Source organism: Saccoglossus kowalevskii, chromosome 2 (genome assembly GCF_978046115.1).
Source record: "Saccoglossus kowalevskii chromosome 2, keSacKowa6.1, whole genome shotgun sequence".
Classification (NCBI taxonomy): Eukaryota; Metazoa; Hemichordata; class Enteropneusta; family Harrimaniidae; genus Saccoglossus; species Saccoglossus kowalevskii.
Window position 1 is genome coordinate 18,782,719 of NC_140642.1, and position 18,631 is coordinate 18,801,349.

The 18,631-nt window shown below is 33.8% G+C and overlaps 1 protein-coding gene and 1 long non-coding RNA gene across 5 annotated transcripts in view; one reads left to right on the forward strand and one right to left on the reverse strand.

The window, feature by feature from the left end:
• Positions 1-5,350, forward strand: part of LOC100377653 (uncharacterized) — a 41,853-nt gene extending 36,503 nt beyond the window's left edge. For 3 of the 4 annotated variants that reach the window (XM_006825164.3, XM_078005933.2, XM_078005934.2), the window contains exons 4-5: positions 876-972; positions 2,712-5,350. In XM_006825164.3, the coding sequence (XP_006825227.2) occupies positions 876-972; positions 2,712-2,768 (154 nt within the window). In that variant the 3' untranslated portion in view covers positions 2,769-5,350. Of the gene's footprint in view, positions 1-332; positions 427-875; positions 973-2,711 lie in introns of all 4 variants that reach the window. The other variant, XM_085492587.1, reaches the window with a different exon arrangement.
• The window catches only part of LOC146748253 (uncharacterized), a 52,214-nt gene extending 33,640 nt beyond the window's left edge, over positions 1-18,574 (reverse strand). Inside the window, exon 1 of the long non-coding RNA XR_014926927.1 lies at positions 18,454-18,574. This is a non-coding gene — a long non-coding RNA (uncharacterized LOC146748253). The remainder of the gene's footprint in view (positions 1-18,453) is intronic.
• Positions 18,575-18,631: the final 57 nt, after the last annotated feature.

The window sequence follows — 18,631 nt, forward strand, 5'->3', positions numbered from 1 at the left end:
ACTATTATTAATAACATATCATTTAATTATATACATATGCTATCACTATCAGTTGTTTTGCAAATAATGCATGTTTAATATCCAGTAGCAGAATATGATAAATATACGACAACCCTTTCATGCATGCAAGCAGCTTATGAAGTTAATATATTTGATAACTCTGTCAACATATTGATAACAATAAGAATCAACTAACAAATATATTGTTCTAAAAGCATGCATTTTGTTGATGTATAAGGCTAATCATTACCATACACGTTATCTCTTCTTTACCCCCTGCCTACCGTAATTGATTCATGCTACATATGCTACATAAATTGTGGGCTTAACAGTAATGGCAGCTTCTTAACAACATTAAATCTTGATGAAGGCAGATACGAGTTCAAGTTCATTGTTGATGGTCAGTGGGTTGTTGATCTGGAGCAGGTAACGATTGTATCCATGACATTTGCATGTAGATTTCATCTATGCGTCTTTTCTCAGTATTACTCTATCTATGTTAGCAGATTAAGCTGTTTAGAAATCCGAAAAAAACTAAATTCAAGCATTGATAATTGGACATTGTCACAAGATATTTGCCTGAAATTTTCTTCAACAAACAAAATTATCAATTTTATGTTTCAGTCGCTTGTGTGACCAACAAACCAAAAAAAAAGAAAATGTGACAAATTACCCAGCAAGCATTTTCTCATTCTGGTAAAGAAACCAAAAAGAATTTCCTCAATGTGTTTTTGTATACTGGAAACCTGGGGAAATTTTTTTTTTTGTGTTACTTGAAAAAAAAAAAATCATTGAACAGCTCGATATTGCTTCATACTTTTACTCGGCTGTCTTCTTTTTATAACATACGCATGGTACGTTCATTGACACTACAGCAATGGTGAATTCAGCGTCAGTCTCGAATTAGACGAAGGAAGTTATGAATTCAAATTTATTGTGGATGAAGAATATAAATGTAGTTCAGACTATCAGGTAAAGACAATCTTACATCAAGTCACATGGGAGTGTTTCTATAATCTCTGTCCTAAAGTAAAGTAATGTTAGTTTAGTATTTGACTTAAAAGTTTCACAGTTGCTTACCACATGTTCTATGATGCACATTGAATGCACATATAACGTACTGTTGCTAACAGCCTCTTTCACGGTAAAAAACTTCTGACAAAAAAAAACTCTGGCGGGCGAGAATGAATCGTATGATATGATGAAACAACTGTAATGCTTGAAGTTTTTGAACATCTGCCAACTTTTGTCATCTTTTGCAAAATAAACCAATTTTCTTTTTTGAATTTATAGAACTGTAGCCAGTGAGACATTGTGTCCATTTGGTACAAAATTAACAAAAATATAGAAAAATACAAATGTTCAAAAAGCTGCAAGAAAAATGGTTATTTAAATTAACTACAAGAAATATGTTTGTCACAAAAAAAAAAAGCAAATCACTTATTTCTGGGAAAACTTGCTACTTTTCAAATTGGTAATTTCTTTTATACTGTGTTACATTTCATTTTGTCTAAAATATAAATTTCAACAACAAAAAATTGATTTTTTTTTTTTATTTCTTGGCTTGGTGCTCTTCGTGAACTAGATTTTCTTTGTGTGTGGTAGTGTGTAGTATATGTAATAGATTAAGGATACTAACTGGTGTATACATTTTATTAGGTTGATTTATTTTATTTATCTTCATCTTCTTGCACATTACACCAACCATTCACATAGCTCCAACTAAATGTCCATTTGTACGATCCTATGCAATGAGTTTCTCATTGAACATTTTAAATGACATTATTTTAAAATCATTTGAAGTCACCGAGATTAGGTTTGAAGTGAAAGTTTGAGACAGGTAGGTATGGTGAAAAAACTAAAAAGACCACCAGACGGCCATGAATCAGATGTTCAACAGTATAAACAATATATACCTGCAAGACAAATATGTATTGTCACCGTACCAAGTTTGATAGGCATATCAAAAAATTGACCCAGTCATTCTGGAGAATCTGTTGCAAGAAAAATGGAGTATTCTGAAGACCAGTAAGACAATTCAATTTGATTACAAAACAAATTAAGTGCAATTGCGTCTTTCTAACCTCTTAGACATGACCTTCTCATGATTTCAATGTTATTTCGTTGTACAAATCGTGACTACATACCACCATGTTGATTCACCAATGATGTGGAAGTAGATGGATAACACTTGTAGTCTTGGTACAAGTACTTTCCTTCAAATATAATATAATTTTGACATGTATTAAAATTAGTCTGGTAGTTCAGTTTTCCCATGCTGTAATCCTCCTTTATTTTTGACCGGACTAGAAAATACACTCCTACTGAAACAACGGGTATTCTCAAGTGTTTGGGAATATCAAATCGTTTTGATCATTATAAGTGGATTTACAGAACTTGCCTTGCAGGACATTTTTCACTTCAGACAGTGATGCACTGGCTTGCATACAAATATGGCTAATCTAATACTGTGGCTTACGTTAATTTAACAGCGATGTATTTTAACTTAAAACTTAAAATTAAATTGTCACATGTATTTATTTTAACTGATTTTGTAGATGAGAAAAAAAAATATTTAAATTTTCCAAGCGAACACGTATATGTCAGTATGAAAAATCTGAAAGTGCGGAAACAAATTCAGTGCTAATAAAAGTTCTAATCATAGACCATGTGCATATCTTGATTTAAATATCCTCTTATTATTTTAACAGGAAGTTACTGGTAATGAGTTCGGTGGTAATAACATGATAGAAGTTAAACAATCCTAGGAAAGATTCTGACAAGCCATCACAGTATAAATGAATCCAGCTGAAGAAAAACGCAATATGCATGAATATCTCTGGTGTGACAGTATATAAACTTTGGATATCGTTATAAAAACCTCTGAAATTTAAAAAGATTTGCCATTTATTGTTATAAAGGGTTTATTATAATCCAGGAAAAAGAGGGTTGTTTTGAAAAGTGTTTTGATGTATTCTTTACATTCTTAAAAATGGTATGCCAATTCTTGTTCAGAAAACATAATATATTTCTAAGAATTAATTTATGTAAATAACATTCTCTGCAATGTGACGAGGGTTGGGGGGATAACACTATATAAAGATAGTAGTTTAGCTACACCTTCAATGACAACTTTATGGCACAAAATATCTTTTCTTACTTTTCGTAGAGGTATTAACTTAATAAGAAACCTACTTCATAATAAGTCTAATTAAATTGGACATTATAGCCTGAGACTATTCACTCTATATCTGCATATGTTAAACAATTATTTAATTATTTTTTTCTTATTGATTTCAGTATGGTGCTAGAATTTATTTTCATAGGTTATTTACCCCTTCTAATTGTAGTTTCTGGATAAAATTGCTAAACTTTCCATTTTACTTTGGCATGATCATTTCAAATAACAGTTTTGATATGTTTTCTTTTTTTTTTTACCATTGTATCAAGAAATCAGTCGACAGAATATCCACATTTCTTGTGGAGTCCCTTTGGTTTTTGGAATTTTTGCCTTTGTAATGAAATTAAATTTTACAAAATTGGATGAGGGGAAAAAATATATTTATGAATAAGTAAAAAAAAATTATAAAAAAAAAATAATGTGCTAAACTGTTAATAAAATGAATAATAATAATAACACTCAATTGGAAATACTATTGTAGGTGCAAGATGTACAAGTTTGAAATCTTAAAAAATAAATTTTAACTTGAAAGTATATTCAAGTTTTCAGACAAGCCCGAAATCTAGCATACTGGTACATGTACAGTAGTTTTGACCTATGCCATGTATAGGCTTCGTTGTTTACAATTCTGGTAGAAAAAAACATTGCACAATTTATTGCTGATTGAGCAACAATTAGTATCTTAATTGAGCGGTTATAAGGCTCCATGCCACGGTAAATAAGTTATATGTAGTGTAACATAAATACTGGAAAACTAAACAATTATTAGGTAGGATAGTAAAAAATAGAAGTAGCCAGTTTATGCGTGCATGTCAGGGCGATATTGACCTAACTATTAAGTCTATATTGTGTAGGTGGTATAGCAATAAAACTGTTAATGGTTCAGTTCGTAGATAATGCCTTGAAATATGCTTGATAAGTCGGTTCTGTATCGTCTCACAATAAAGTTTTGTTTGTCATTTGGAAATGTGCGTGTCTACACAGTAAAGGTGACCTTCAATTTGTAGCTGTGTTGAGAGTCGTTGATATCACCAACAGGATTTAAGCTGCATCAGTTTGGGAGTAGATGATTTCCTTTCTTAGAGATCAAAGCCTACTCAAGTTACATATGTGTATAGTAGTTAGTTTGAAATCCATTTACTCCAGTGTAAAGAATATAGTGAACAAATCATTCCCGCCTCATGAATTGCATTCAGCTGCCTGACCTTTGACCCAGATTCACCGGAAATCCTGGCGCCATCCCAACTACATTGTATGTTAGTTGGGACAGTACCTCAGCAACAACTTTAATTGTGTTTTCTTTGCAACAAAGTTCGTTATCAACAATTAATTTCATACTAGTGATGTGAACGCACGAGATATTTCGCATGCCAAATGAAACAAAAATATAGAATTATAGAAATATAGAATTTCCCAATAGATTTAATAATACTGTGTAAGAATTAAACCTAGACTTAATGGTGCCTGATTATACTGAAATTATATTTTCAAGTACAGCATTTCATTTAATAGATTCAAATTATTTTCCAATAGCTTCACCACCTTTTTTTAAATGTACATGCATGCATGCATGCATTCAATATAGATATGGGTATGACGTTTATTTTTGAGCATTCTAAATATGTACTCGGTATTGGGTTTCATTAATGTCATGAATATACACACAGGATATCATGATGTAATTTCTGTCAGCTGATTGTGATCTATAAGTTTCACAAAAAAAAAATTAAATTGGTTATGGTCTCTGATAACATACAATATTTACATAGTTTACTGGATTTACATACTTTATACGTCCATGCACATTTCCACTTGTCAGTTATTTAAAAAAAAAATGTGTTTGATAAGAACTGGTAGGTTTTAGTATAAAGTAGCAGCAGTAGAAGTTTAGGCTTAGTTTTAAACAGGAAATGTATTCTCTGTAGGACGCGAGTGTCATTTTTATGGCACTCTGAAATGGTATGATGTAGGAACAGTGTAGAAAGCAAAGTTTAAACAATTTCTTGTGCTCAATTTGTAGAGTGAAGCAAAGAGAATTGACTCTGTTTTCCCACTCTCCCTTGCAAGCCTGTGTGTCATCTACGGGGGGTAATGCAAACAGTTCGAACAGTGCAAACTTTGTGATTCTGTGGATAGGATGTGTTTTATGAATAAAGATATGGTTACAAATTTCTGTGTCTTCTTTTTTTTTTGTGTGCACTGTACGTAGCAGCTAATAAAGGAGTGTAAGCAAGTTTATAGGTAGAAATTGAACGGTTACATTGATGTTGCCACATCTGCTTTATTATTTAAATGTTGATCGATAGTTTCATTTTCACTTTTTGTGTTGAGTAATAACTCATTCTTTTGCCCCCACATATGACCTTTTAAGCAATATGTAGGTCACGTTTTTTACCCCTCAAGGTCACTCATCCTGTTATTTCATTTCGATAATCCAAAATGAACTTATTTTATTGGTGTTTCAGCACAATTTCCAGGACTTGAATATATGTTTTAGCTACTGTAAAATTACTAATTTTTACTGGGTTTAAATTTCACTGATTTAGCATTTCAGGCATATTTAGTGGGTCTTAAATTCACGGTTTTATCATTAAGATAATGTGTTCTATGCTAAATTTTACATATTCACTGGGTTTTAATTTAGCGCATTTTCCAGTCAGTGAAAAAAGCGAAATTAAAACCCAGTGAATAATTATTCCTTTTACAGTACTTTAGTAAAATAGTTCGGTGAGCAAAATGACGCATTAAAATGCCCCAATTTTTATTTTGTGATGCTGTCGTAGCAACAAAAGTACCAGGATGTGATTTCTGGAGGTTCATTACAAAATACAAATTTCCAAAAACTATCACAAAACTCTATGATCAGCCTTAAAAGAATTCATATGACTGCTGACAATTTGTTGGTTTGATTTGTCTTGGACGACGAATTATATTTTATCTGCAGTGTTGTAGATCATTGGAGCATGGAAAGAGCGCCCTCACCAGGTCAGGTATGGTGTCCTACCAGTAAATGTCCATAATTATGTATGCATAGTGACTGCTGTGCGTTAAAAATAAAACAACACCAGATTGTAATCAACAAAATCAATAGATCACGATTCGTGAATCTGTTGCACAATTTTAAATGATAAAAAAAATGTGATGTATCACGACTAGTGTCTATACTGTCACCTATTCATGATAGCTGGAAAAATAAATGCTTCACAACAGTCAAGTTTTCTTGATTTTTACAAAACTGCATAATGTTTGCAAAAAAAAGTCAAAATCTTGAGGCAATGAGAAATGTTAATTTAATCCAAATTTAACAGAAAATGATAGAAAAAGACATAAAAATGTTGCACCAAAATTAGGCGAGAAAAATTATCGTTACCGGTGTAGCTAAATGGAAGAAATTATAGCATGTATTATATAGTATCCGCACATCACCTACTAAAAGCTTCCGCGGATGTTAAAAAAGAAAAATGCTACGAGAGACACTGTTATTAAAGTGGCATATAATGAAGGTTTATGCATTGCGTTATGCTGCCATCTTGTGTTTGTAAATTTTCTATATTAAGGTAGAATGCTATGCCAACGTAAAAATATTGTCATTTTTCTTTATTTTTACATACTAGTAACTGATTTATCGTGATGAAGAAAATATGGGGTCACTATACTCTGTTCGGAGAAAATCAATGTACAGCAATGGAATGAAAATATGGGGTTGCTATACTCTGGAGAAAATCGAAGTACAAAATGGAGGGAAATGTGTTCTCTGTTCCAGCGCATTTTACCATTGCGCTTCCTATGTCAAGGATACATCTCAAAATTTTACTTGAGGACAAGTTGATGAGATATATAGTGTCTTACAAGGTACTTTTTGAAGTGATGAAAATCAACAATATTTTTAGTTGAGGATATGAGTTTTCATTGTGGTCTATGAAAACCGCTGATAAAATGACATTTTCTGCATATCATTTTACCGTTTTTCACAAAAATCAGATTGACAGTTAACCAAAAAAATTTCATACTATTGACCAAAATGATCAATTGCAGACAGATTTTGAAATACTGTTACTACTACAGTAAATGTGCACATACAAAAAAAAACTCAAACTCTCAGTACAATATCACCTTAACACATTCAATGCCAAAAAAACTATTTTCACCTGTCACAAAATTCAATTTAACTTTTCCATTTTTTCCATATTTTTACCTTGCCCGTACCATCAAAGATGGAAGGGAAAGGTATATTAAGGGAAAAATTTTGTCCGGCGTTGTCGTCGTCGTTGTTGTCGTCGTCGTCGTTAATAATTGTTATTGTGTGCATAATAACTTTACTAATTCTATTCCAAACTTTATCAAACTTGGTCACCTTATTCATCAGTATAAAGTCTTCCCTGAGTTTGAACAACAGATGTCCTGTATAAAAATATCATGCAAAAATTGAGAAAATCTGATAAAATATTTTGACTGTTTCTACTTGACTGATCACTGGTGATACACATCAAAGGTCACTGATCTCAGTGGAAATACTGTAAAGGGGGTAATTATTCACTGGGTTTTAATTTAGCTTATTTCGCTGACTGGAAAAATGCGCTAAATTAAAACACAGTGAATATGTAAAATTTAGCATAGAACACATTATCTAAATGACGAAACCGTGAATTTAAAACCCACTGAATATGTCTAAAATGGTAAATCAGTGAAATTTAAACCCAGTGAAAATTAGTCATTTTACAGTATGCATTGTTGTATGTGTTCAATGAAGCAAATGATTTATCTTGTAATAATATCCTTGGTAATGTATCTCAGAATCCCATACTGGGTTTCAAAACCAACTCATGGAGAGATTGCACAGTCTGATACACATTTGCAAACCTACCAATAAAATCTTTACAGAAAACAAGATGTCAGAAAATCAATATAAGCACTCCTATGAACTGGGTGCCTAACTTTGATCAAGATCTGAAGCTAATGGAAAATCTGTTTAGTTCAAAGTTATCAAATCAAAAACAATACATAAAAAATACATTAAAAGCAAAACATTTCATCCACATTTTAAAAAGAAAATTATTCTAAAATATATGTATTCTGTATTTGACAAACAGTTCATTCGACAAATGAAAACTCACAGGAATATGTTTCAGCTATTAGAACAGAATGATAGAGTTTTTATAATACTAGTTTAAAAACGCACTTCAAAGATTGCAGTGTTTGAAGATGTAGATTCTCAGGAGGCACCAGTACTGTTGACTTCTCCCTCCACTGGACACCAACTAACTATTTAAGTTGATTTGCATACAAAGCAGAGCTTGCAACATGATAGCTATTCATAAACATAGTTGAACTCTGGTGACCTTGCCCTTTGTTATATAATATAATTCCCTTTAACATAGTTTGTTTCAATATAAATATACATTGTCATAATTAATTTTGAATACAAAAAAGTTTTGGGGTTGAACTAACAGTGGGGAATCAGTCTACCGAATGTCCTTTAAAGATGTAAATATCTTACAAAAACATTTGTGCCTTATTTGTTTAATTATTTTAAGGGACATAATTTCCAGCTTTATTCAAAGTAATTCAGATATTTTAGTATAAAAACAAATGCCTCATTGCAAAAAAAAAGTGCTGCATTTAGACGTGAATAGATTCATAAAACATGCAAGATAACAGAAAATCTTAGCTGGCTTTTGTCCAAGTATTTTGTACAGGTGTCTGTCAAAAATTAATGATTCACTGAGACAAATATGAACTGCCTCATTGTGTGACTACTGTATTATACGAAAAGTAAAAAAATTAAAGCCGCAAGCGGCGTCACCGGGGCCCAAGCTATCGGACGAATTTCGTCATTAAAGTGGTCACCGAATTGCCATTAAGGTACTTTGAATGATTTGTACCTTGAGGTTGATGTGCCTTCTATTTACCTGGTTTGGTAATGAGAGATGGTTTTTAGAATATATAAGGAGCCATGTGCTTATGCATATTATTGAGATTACAATGTCATATATGGTATTCTTTTATGTTAGTCTTTTGTTTGATTACTTCATTATGGCACTGGTTGCATGTCCCGTTTTGCAACAGTGTTTCAGATATGACAGTTATGCATATTAATGAGTTCACATGACCATATATGGTTATCTGTTATTTTAATCAAATCTCTTGTTCACTGTTGTTATAATGACACAGGATTTATCTTCCTAACTGCGACAGTGTTTAAGATATAATGGTTATGCATATTAATGAGTTCACATGACCATATATGGTTATCTGTTATTTTAATCAAATCTTTTGTTCAATGTTGTCATAATAACACAGGATTCCACTTCCTAACTGCAACAGTGTTTGAGATATGACAGTTATGCATATTAATGAGCTCACATAACCATATATGGTCATTTGTTATTTTAATCGAATCTCTTGTTCAAGGTTGTCATAATAACACAGGATTCATCATCCTAACTACAACAGTGCTTGAGTTATAACAGTTATGCATATTAATGAGGTTAGAAGCCCCCACCCCATGGGTGCCCAGCCACGTGGCCTAACAGTGTGCTATTGGGGCAAAATGATGCATCTGATGACACAAATGCACATACAAAATTTGAAAGAAATCAGACTAATACAAAACATGTAGTTGCATAATTTCTATTTTCACAAAATCCAAGATGGCGGCCAAACCACGTGACTGATCAAAATAATATTATTTTTCTCGTATGCAGCTAAGGCCAGGCATGGTAAATATAAAAACATCTAGTAGATTGGTTGAATTGTCTCTGAGAAACAAATACCCAAACTTTTGGTCAATTTTGCTTAAAATCCAAAATGGCGGCCAAACCATGTGACTGATCTGAAATTTTTTTTAGGTTTCTGAAAGGGCTTGATACACAGATGCCATGAAGCAAAATTGAAAATATTCCCTCAAGTGTTGCCAGAGTAAAAAACTACTTCCTGTTTAGAAGAAATCCAAAATGGTGGCCAAACCACGTGACCAATCGTAAACATTTTTTCAAACATAAATGGGATTCATATATAGAAGCTAAATACTACATATGAGAGCATTCTGCTTGGTGGTTCTGAAGAAGAAGATTTTCAAGTGTTTTTTGCCGTTTTTAGGAAAAACAAAATGGCGGGAAAAGTCACATGACCGCTAAAGTTTTTATTGCTGATATTTATTACACATGAGTTGTACTATATACCATAAAAAAATCTAGACGCCTAGACCCTCAGAAAGTGGTCAAACAGCCACTTCCGGTTTTATTTCAATCCAATATGGCTGCCAAACTAATTGTCCAATCGAAATTCTGAAAGCATGTTGCACCAATTCACATTATGGACTATCAGTATAGAGCATTATCAGACCATTCTGTTCAGCGGTTTTCTCAAACGGCTTGACGAAAAAAGTTACGGAAGAAAGAAGAAGATGATGAAGAAGAAATTAAAGCCGCAAGCGGCGTCACCGGGGCCCAAGCTGACAAGATTCTGTTTCATAATTAATGTGGTCACATGTTAGACAATCAGGTAGCTTGAATTATCAGTAACATGAGGTCAAAATGAAGTTGGTACCATGTATTTACCTGGTTTGGTTATCAAAATATGGTTTTCAGGATATATAATGAGCCATGTTCTTAATAATGAGATAACATAATCATATATAGCCATTTCTAATGTCAGTTACATCTTTCATTCAATGTCTTCATAATGACACTTGTTACATGTCCTGCTCTGCGACAGTGTTTTAGATAAGACTGCTTTGCATATTAATGAGTTCACATGACCATATATGGTCATCTGTTATTTTTAATCAAATCTCTTGTTCACTGTTGTCATAATAACACAGGATTCATCTTCCTAACTGCAACAGTGTTTAAGATATAATGGTTATGCATATTAATGAGTTCACATGACCATATATGGTCATCTGTTATTTTAATCAAATCTCTTGTTCACTGTTGTCATAATAACACAGGATTCATCTTCCTAACTGCGACAGTGTTTTAGATATGACTGCTATGCATATTAATGAGTTCACATGACCATATATGGTTATCTGTTATTTTAATCAAATCTCTTGTTCACTGTTGTCATAATAACACAGGATTCATCTTCCTAACTGCAACAGTGTTTGAGATATAATGGTTATGCATATTAATGAGTTCACATGACCATATATGGTCATCTGTTATTTTAATCAAATCTCTTGTTCACTGTTGTCATAATAACACAGGATTCATCTTCCTAACTGCAACAGTGTTTGAGATATGACAGTTATGCATATTAATGAGCTCACATGACCATATATGGTCATTTGTTATTTTAATCGAATCTCTTGTTCAAGGTTGTCATAATAACACAGGATTCATCATCCTAACTACAACAGTGCTTGAGTTATAACAGTTATGCATATTAATGAGGTTAGAAGCCCCCACCCCATGGGTGCCCAGCCACGTGGCCTAACAGTGTGCTATTGGGGCAAAATGATGCATCTGATGACACAAATGCACATACAAAATTTGAAAGAAATCAGGCTAATACAAAACATGTAGTTGCATAATTTCTATTTTCACAAAATCCAAGATGGCGGCCAAACCACGTGACTGATTAAAATAATATTATTTTTCTCGTATGCAGCTAAGGCCAGGCATGGTAAATATTAAAACATCTAGTAGATTGGTTGAATCATCTCTGAGAAACAAATACCCAAACTTTTGTCAATTTTGCTTAAAATCCAAAATGGCGGCCAAACCATGTGACTGATCTGAAATTTTTTTTAGGTTTCTGAAAGGGCTTGATACACAGATGCCATGAAGCAAAATTGAAAATATTCCCTCAAGTGTTGCCAGAGTAAAAAACTACTTCCTGTTTAGAAGAAATCCAAAATGGTGGCCAAACCACGTGACCAATCGTAAACATTTTTTCAAACATAAATGGGATTCATATATAGAAGCTAAATACTACATATGAGAGCATTCTGCTTGGTGGTTCTGAGGAAGAAGATTTTCAAGTGTTTTTTGCCGTTTTTAGGAAAAACAAAATGGCGGGAAAAGTCACATGACCGCTAAAGTTTTTATTGCTGATATTTATTACACATGAGTTGTACTATATACCATAAAAAAATCTAGACGCCTAGACCCTCAGAAAGTGGTCAAACAGCCACTTCCGGTTTTATTTCAATCCAATATGGCTGCCAAACTAATTGTCCAATCGAAATTCTGAAAGCATGTTGCACCAGTTCACATTATGGACTATCAGTATAGAGCATTATCAGACCATTCTGTTCAGCGGTTTTCTCAAACGGCTTGACGAAAAAAGTTACGGAAGAAAGAAAGAAAGAAAGAAAAAACTGAACGATAATAATAGGGGCCTCGCCCTTTGGGCTTGGGCCCCTAAAAACCGGACAATAAGAATAGGGGCCTCGCCCTTCGGGCTTGGGCCCCTAAAAAACCACCCTTTATGAATAGCTATCATGTTGCAAGCTCTGCTTTGTATGCAAATCAACTTAAATAGTTAGTTGGTGTCCAGTGGAGGGAGAAGTCAAGAGTACTGTTGCCTCCTGAGAACCTACATCTTCAAACACTGCAATCTTTGTTTGAAGTGAGTTTTTAAACTAGTATTATAAAAACTCTATCATTCTGTTCTAATAGCTGAAACATATTCCTGTGAGTTTTCATTTGTCGAATGAACTGTTTGTCAAATACAGAATACATATATTTTAGAACAATTTTCTTTTTAAAATGTGGATGAAATGTTTTGCTTTTAATGTATTTTTTATGTATTGTTTTTGATTTGATAACTTTGAACTAAACAGATTTTCTATTAGCTTCAGATCTTGATCAAAGTTTGGCACCCAGTTCATAGGAGTGCTTATATTGATTTTCTGACATCTTGTTTTCTGTAAAGATTTATTGGTAGGTTTGCAAATGTGTATCAGACTGTGCAATCTCTCCATGAGTTGGTTTTGAAACCCAGTAAGGGATTCTGAGATACATTACCAAGGATATTATTACAAGATAAATCATTTGCTTCATTGAACACATACAACAATGCATATTTCCACTGAGATCAGTGACCTTTGTTGTGTATCACCAGTGATCAGTCAAGTAGAAACAGTCAAAATATTTTATCAGTTTTTCTCAATTTTTGCATGATATTTTCATACAAGACATCTGTTCTTCAAACTCAGGGAAGACTCTATACTGATGAACAAGGTGACCAAATTTGATGAAGTTTGGAATAGAATTAGTAAAGTTATCATGCACACAATAACAATTATTAACAACGACGACGCCGGACAAAAATTTTCCCTTAATATACCTTTCCCTTCCATCTTTGATGGTACGGGCAAGGTAAAAAGTGTTTTTTTTTACTTTTCATATAATACAGTAGTCACACAATGAGGCAGTTCATATTTGTCTCAGTGAATCATTAATTTTTGACAGACACCTGTACAAAATACTTGGACTAAAGCCAGCTAAAATTTTCTGTTATCTTGCATGTTTTATGAATCTATTCACATCTAAATGCAGCACTTTTTTTTTCAATGAGACATTTGTTTTTATACTAAAATATCTGAATTACTTTGAAGAAAGCTGGAAATTATGTCCCTTAAAATAATTAAACAAATAAGGCACCAATGTTTTTGTAAGATATTTACATCTTTTAAGGACATTCGGTAGACTGATTCCTCACTGTTGGTTCAACCCTAAAACTTGTTTGTATTCAAAATTAATTATGACAATGCATATTTATATTGAAACAAACTATGATAAAGGGAATTATATTATATAACAAAGGGCAAGGTCACCAGAGTTCAACTATGTTTCAACAATTTTAATCAAAACCTGTAGGCGATGAAATTAGCCTGATGAGGTCACGTTAGTTGCGCCCTCTGCGATGCTCCAAACCCAACACTCGTCAGGAGAGACAACAGTGACATTCAAAGTCCAGAACTGTCGCCTGGCACAAAAGTCATTCAAAGAACAAAAACACCAACACTCGTCTGACAGAACAATGTAGTTTTTCACTTCCCCACCATGATTTTTTTGTCTGTACCAATCATATTGCAGGAACATCAGATAGTGACAGCCATCAACGAGTAACCATTCACGGCAGAGTTTATTGTTTGTTGACATAATGTGTAATAAGGTGAAAATGTCAGGCCAATGTTTATCATCTTGTTGAAAACGGTCTGTGAATTTTTCCGACAATACAAACGCTGATTTGATTGATGGTGTTACTAGGACCACCAAAATAAATATTCATCACAAAAAGGTGTGAACTTCGTGAATTCGCAGTAATGACAAGACATACACTATTCTGTCAGGTGTAGTGAGGTCTGATGCCGGTCGCCCGGGGAGGGCCTACTCACGCCTACATGTCAGGCTCGCAATGAGATATTTTGTCCAAAAAAGAAAATATAAAGAAACTGTGACATCAAAAGTTCAGTGAAAGGAGATGGCGTGCAAAGGGTTATAGTGATGTAGACAATTTGATTGAAACTCATCACATGCTAAAGATTCCGTTAGACAACTGCATCTCCACATACATGTAAATACAACCATAGTGGTTTACAATCTCCACATAAATACAACCATAGTGGTTTACAATCTCCACATGAATACAACCATAGTGGTTCACAATCACCATATGAATATAACCATAGTGGTTTACAATCTCCATATGAAGACAACCATAGTGGTTTACAATCTCCACATGAAAACAACCAGTGGTTTACAATCTCCACTTAAATGCAACCATAGTGGTTTACAATTCCCATATGAAGACAACCATAGTGGTTTACAATCTCCATATGAATACAACAATAGTGGTTTAAAATCTCCACATGAAGACAACCATAGTGGTTTACAATCCCCACATGAAGACCAACCATAGTGGTTTATAATCCCCACATGAATACAACCATAGTGGTTTACAATCTCCATATGAAGACAACCATAGTGGTTTACAATCTCCATATGAAGACAACCATAGTGGTTTACAATCCCCACATGAAGACAACCATAGTGGTTTACAATCCCCACATGAAGACAACCATAGTGGTTTACAATCTCCATATGAAGACAACCATATTGGTTTACAATCTCCACATGAATACAACTATAGTGGTTTACAATCCCCACATGAAGACAACCATAGTGGATTACAATCTCCACATGAAGACAACCATAGTGGTTTACAATCTCCATATGAATACAACCATAGTGGTTTACAATCTCCACATGAATACAACCATAGTGGTTTACAATCTCCACATGAATGCAACCATAGTGGTTTACAATCCCCACATGAAGACAACCATAGTGGTTTACAATCTCCATATGAAGACAACCATAGTGGTTTACAATCTCCATATGAAGACCATCATAGTGGTTTACAATCTCCACATGAATACAACCATAGTGGTTTACAATCTCCACATGAATACAACCATAGTGGTTTACAATCTCCACATGAATACAACCATAGTGGTTTACAATCTCAATATGAATACAAACAGTGGTTTACAATCTGTGGTGAATTAATTTTTAGTTTTGCCCCACTATCATCTGATTTCATAGGTGCCCTGCATGTCACTTATCGTGATGGTTTGGACATGCACTGGTGGCCAACTCAGGCTGTTGAAATAGATATGTAACCACAAATATCATTCATCACATGAAGTGAATCACAACAGCTGTAAATTATTTGTTGAACATGAAGATATGTTTAATTTCAAGCCACAAACTGGAAAATAATTTTGAGAATTGAATATGCATAATATGCATTAAACTTAATTATGATGTAACACTTAACTGTAACCGTAGTCTGAATAACAGTTTCGCAAACTTCATGTAAACATACTACTGGTATCCCTACTAATACAGGGTTCCACTAAGAGATTGCATAATAGGTGATTTTCTGTACAATTGCGAGATGCATGAAAGACGCGCGTCGAACGTCTGCTGCAAAAATCGAACGATTTGATTTTGAACTCGAATTTCCTTATTTCGTAGCTCACACCGACCGGCCGATCTTCGACAGAGGAATATTGCTTCCGAATACCCTTACTTAATTGAAATTGTCTATCATCAAATGTGGACAGCACATTATTAAACATGGAAATGTCCCCAAAATACTTTCGCGTTTGTCGAATCCCACGCGATGTTTGACGCCACTACGACGCTATGACCTTTGTTTGTCCTGTTTTTACGTTCGATTTCACGCATAACGTGTGATTCTCGCAGTGTACGGAAAATGGTCTATTGGTCTTAGTGAAAATCTTACTTGATACCATCAGTAAAGAATGCAACCATTCAGACTTGTAACAGCATATGTTAGTACAAACCACATGCATTCAGTTTATTATGGACATTAGCGTATCTCCAATGGTGCTTGGCCATGGTATGTTTCAGCATGATATAAATGTAACAAAGCAGTGTTGTATTTATAAATATTTACTCTGAAAAACCATGATTACGAGTTTATGACTTTATTACAGTGAAGGGCACAAAGCTGGGACAATGCTTACACAACACTATTAGACCATTATAACCAAAAACGCCATTAGAAATTAGGATTTGTATGACATAGAAGATGGAATACACTTCTTTTTGTATGTCCAAAATACCAAACACACTGAAAAAGAACTCTCTCCAATACTATATTCCCAAGGGAAACTATCACTAATCTGCAGAAATTCATTTATTTCATGAAAAGTAGTGACAAAAATACAATTAAGCTGTTAGGTGATTTTATTCACAATTCTTTAATTTTAAGAAATGAGCATTCTCTTGATTTGTAATACTGACTTTCTCTCTTACTATTACATTCACTTTATATACATATTGCTATTAACCGATAGAAAATGTTATTTCTAAGGATGAAATAATGATATTATTTTTATTATCATTACAATGTACCTGGCAAATGTATTTATAAAGAAACTTGTGAATACTGATCTTCAGCTGTCATTCAAATATAAATATTCATAAGTGATTGGCTTGAGAGATAAACATTGTCTCGGAGTTGTCTGCATGTGACATTGCAATCACAGTCAGCTGGCGCACACGTGATAATAAAATAAATACGATACTTAAGATATGGGGGTCGCCATCTTGAATGACGCATAAAACTAAATAAGAGACAAGTTGTGAAACGCGTTTTTCAGATTCCTACAAATCATGACAAAAATACCAATCTTTCACAAAAATACGGTCCGTTGGGGTTATATTAAGTCAACCGATTCGACCTAATTCGTTGTTTTTGTGTGGAAAAATCCCTTGCATACGAACACCTAATTACGCGAAGAACCACGAACACTAAGCCGGGATATTTGAAACCGAAATTGTCATCTAAGCGTTAGGCCGCCGCTGATTGGCTGCTGAGCTGGAATGCCAATTTTTAGTTTTAAATACCCTAGGAAAGTGTTCTAGGTTCTTCGCGTAATTAGGTGTTCGTATCAAGGGATTTTTCCACACAAAAATGACGAATTCGGTCGAATTTTGTTATCGGTTGGCTTAATATAACCCCAACGGGCCGTATTTTTGTGAAAGATTGGTATTTTTGTCATGATTTGTAGGAATTTGAAAAACGTGTTTCACAACTTGTCTCTTATTTAGTTTTATGCGTCATTCAAGATGGCGGCCCCCATATAGGAAATATCGTATTTATTTTATTATCACGTGTGCGCCAGCTGACTGTGATTGCAATGGTGGTCACTCACATATTCAAAATCAGGTGCTTGCTAATCTGAAAATTTTGAACTCATTAATATTAATTAGAATGATGATGCTACAATGTCCTTTCTGGATTGGTCAATTTGAATTAAAACATCCATTTTGATTCATAAAAATGCATATTCATAAAACATTTATAACGACCACAGCTTTCTGCCCTTCAGTGTATTGTTCATGAAAAAGTTGTATATGTGTTCATTCTGTGAATCCACTGATGTAGAATTGTTTATAAGTTGTACCCCCCCCCCCCCGTCATCTTTTTCGATAGTTGAGAAACTTTTAAAGAGCAATGGTAGTTGCAGACACGAGTGTTTGAATTTTGTGTAAATGTAAACTTTTAGTCTGCGTACGTATATGTTGCTATATGTTGTATGGGACCCATTATGAAAATATCCAGTCGTTACGACCATCGCCCTCTAAGAGCACAAATACGGGTGTTTATAGGCTATGGTGGTTAACTAATCTGCATATTATAAGACAAATGAGCAACTGAGTTACCAAAATAAATGCACAGCCAAGGCAATATGTCACATGGCCAAGAGTGGTATAACTTACTATATCCTCTAATTGGCATGAATGTTGAAAAATCCACTTCGACTTGAAACGACATTCATAAAATTCCACATTCGCGTATATGGCTGTAATTAAACAATTCAGGAGCAGAACAACTTAGAGCGCCCTCTAGTGGTAGGCTATGTTTTTTAAAACTACATTTAAGACCACCTAGTGAAAC